Source organism: Octopus bimaculoides, chromosome 23 (genome assembly GCF_001194135.2).
Source record: "Octopus bimaculoides isolate UCB-OBI-ISO-001 chromosome 23, ASM119413v2, whole genome shotgun sequence".
NCBI classification, from domain to species: Eukaryota; Metazoa; Mollusca; class Cephalopoda; order Octopoda; family Octopodidae; genus Octopus; species Octopus bimaculoides.
The window spans coordinates 31390295-31393419 of NC_069003.1; the positions used below are offsets into that span (position 1 = coordinate 31390295).

The window sequence follows — 3125 nt, forward strand, 5'->3', positions numbered from 1 at the left end:
GGTGGTGGTGGTGGTGGTGGTGGTAGTTGGTTGGTAGGGGTGACAGGAACGAACTAGGAGTATTTTATATGAGATATCAATTCTCAAAAAATGATAAGTGTCTGTTCTTTGTTATTTAGCCACGGGCCAAGACAGACTGAGCCGCCGTTCTTGGTTTTCTGTGTTTTTACTCATTTCAGTCATTAGTCTGTGACCATGCTGGGGCAACTCCTTCAAGGGTTTAGGCAAACAAATTGAGCCCAGTACTTATTTTACCAAACTTAGTACTTATTTTATCAGTTTTTTTTTTTTTTTGCTGAACTGCTAAATTACTAGGATGCAAACAGACAAACACCTGTTGTGAAGCTGGCATTAGTGAGGTTGTCATGCAAATCTCAGATCTACAAAAAAACCTGAGGAGCAGGGTGGAGGTACATTTTTATGGTAGATGGAAGTTAAGGTGTTCTTACAAAAGATCCTTGTACTCTACCTACAAATTGAAATAATGATGTCAACATCAAAAGTATTTATTAACTTAAAAGAGAATATGAAATAATGTTGGGGGGGGGACAATGGATCTCGAAACACATAGAGCTATAAATAATAATATGTAAAAATTGGGTTGGAAAACCCTTTTGGATAGAAAACGTCAAAGGTCTTGTCATATGGCCAGCTTTTGGCTTTTTGTGTCCACAAGGACTTTTCACCCTTGTATTTACATGTTGTTAACTATAGCTTTATATGCTTCAAGATCCACTGTAACAAAATAATAGTATAGTTTTACCATCTTTTAGTTCTTTATCTTCCAGTTATTAATTTACTTCATTTTTATTTTTAGTTCTGACAGACATCCATTGTTGCTAATAGCTATAGGACATTTCAGAGCAAATTACCTTGATAGAAATGTCACAGAAACACTGCGAATGTTGGCCCAGGAAGGTGTACATGCAACATATATGCAGAGCGTCTACCCAACGCTGAGCTCACCAAATCTGTATTCAATTGTAACAGTAAGTTTTTACTTTATTTCATTCTTTTATCGTTTTACTTGTTTCAGTCACTGGATTGAGGCCATGCTAGAGCACCACCTTGAAGGGTTTTACTTGATCATATGGATTCCAATATCATATTTATTTTCTGGCATATAATTTGATGTAGTATTATAGTGTAGACAAATGTAAACATGAAGGCATGTGGCTTAGTGGTTAGGGCTTTCGATTTATAATTGTGAGTTCAATTCCTAGCATCGCATTGTGTCCTTGAGCAAGACACTTTACTCCATTTTTCTCCAGTCCACTCAGCTGGCAAAAATGAGTAGTGCCAGCATACACAAGTTGATGTTGTATATAGTGTACACACGTACTATAAACATTGTAACATTGACACTAATTTACCAAATCCTGCAGTGTTTCACATGGAATTTTTGGTCCCCCAAAGTTGTCTGGTGTATAAGTTGACCTCACTATTGTAGGCTGTAAATTCAAGTCTGAAAAATTCAACTGTATGCCACAAAATATAGTAAGCCTGTCTGATCTGGCCTCACATGAGGGTGAAAGATAGATAGATTGATAGATAGATTGATAGATAGATAGATAGATAGATAGATAGATAGATAGATAGATAGATAGATAGATAGATAGGTAAATGCATACATACATACAGACAGACAGACAGACATATGACATATTTCTTTAGTTTCCATTTACGACAGTAACTCACAAGGTATTGATTGATCCATGGCTATAACAGAATAAATGCTAGCCAACAGTATTCACACAGCAGAACTGAAACCCCTAGGCATCAGTGGAATAAAATATTTGAAAAGCAAGTAAGGAATGGCATCAAGAACAGCCATCTTTGGAATATAGACTAGGAAGCCCCATCTAATCTATGCTAATATATAAAAAAAACAAAAAAAGCAATGCAGCTGCAGAAATCAAATGCATGCACACACACACACACATATTGTGTTATTTTCTGTCTGGTAGACCAGAATCAAAAACTCACCAACATTACAGTGTTTTATTGTTGAACAACAAGATCTGATTTCGAGATAATTTCACGGCATGCTTTTAAAATGCTTCAATTAAGTAGTGTGTCAGTCAGAAAGTGCGATAGCAGCCAGCAGCAGCTTTCATTTGTGAATTGGTGTTGACATGAGAAATTAATTTGGCTTCTTCGTAACATATAAATGCAATCTTTGTCACGACAAACTTTATTGTACGAGTCAAGATTTCATCTGAATTCATTAACCATTCATTATCTTTGCATAAATTGATTTAAAAGTTTTCCAGAACAACGACCACAACTAGTTTCTTCCATTCTAGACATACTTATGTCAGAGGAAATGAGAACTAAAACAAGTGGTCAGCTAAAATCATGATACTCAGACATGAGACAAGTCTGTTCAGTTAGTTATTATCAAACTGACTGACAAACAGATGGCTCCCCACTACCACGTGGCCTAGTGGTTTGGGTGTTGCCCTCACGAGCATTAGATTGTGGGATCAAACCTGGACCAGGGTGTGTGTTGTGTTCTTGAGCAAAACACTTCATTTCAAGTTGCTCTAGTACTGTGTAGACACTGGCATGTCAAAGAATAGACCCAACATTTAATTTGCATGTTGTAAAAGGTGACTATTAAAGGATGAGGTAGGATTTGCACTCCTGCTTCATAAAACCCTCACCAACAGCAGTTATCCAAAAAGACCCATGTGGTAAAGAGTTGTTGCTTGAGTGATGCAAAGGCACCATCCACCAGGAGTAATAGGGGATCACCAACAAATGGTGGATGCAGCACATGCCCTCATAACACTACTGTTACTAGAACTCCTCCAAAATATTCGTGAAATTCTTTGATTTATTCCCCTCCCCAAATACTATCCTTTTTGCATTATTTACATTATTTACATTTGATGGATATTTGTCCTCATCTTATTAACACAACGTTTTGGCTGGTATACCCTCCAGCCTTCATCAGGTGTCGTGGGTATGCAGAAAGTGTGTGAATCTGAGAGGGGAATATGTTAAATAAACTCGTAATTAATTGATTCTTCTGTATTTTCTTTTACCTGAAACCAAGAACTTTTCAGTACCCCCTCGTATATATATATATATATATATATATATATATATATATATATATG

General features: G+C 36.5%; 1 protein-coding gene across 1 annotated transcript in view; it reads left to right on the plus strand.

The window, feature by feature from the left end:
- The window catches only part of LOC106870407 (venom phosphodiesterase 2), a 93319-nt gene that overhangs the window by 39238 nt on the left and 50956 nt on the right, over window positions 1–3125 (plus strand). Inside the window, exon 5 of the mRNA XM_052976061.1 lies at window positions 818–989. Coding sequence (XP_052832021.1) covers window positions 818–989 — 172 coding nt within the window. The remainder of the gene's footprint in view (window positions 1–817; window positions 990–3125) is intronic.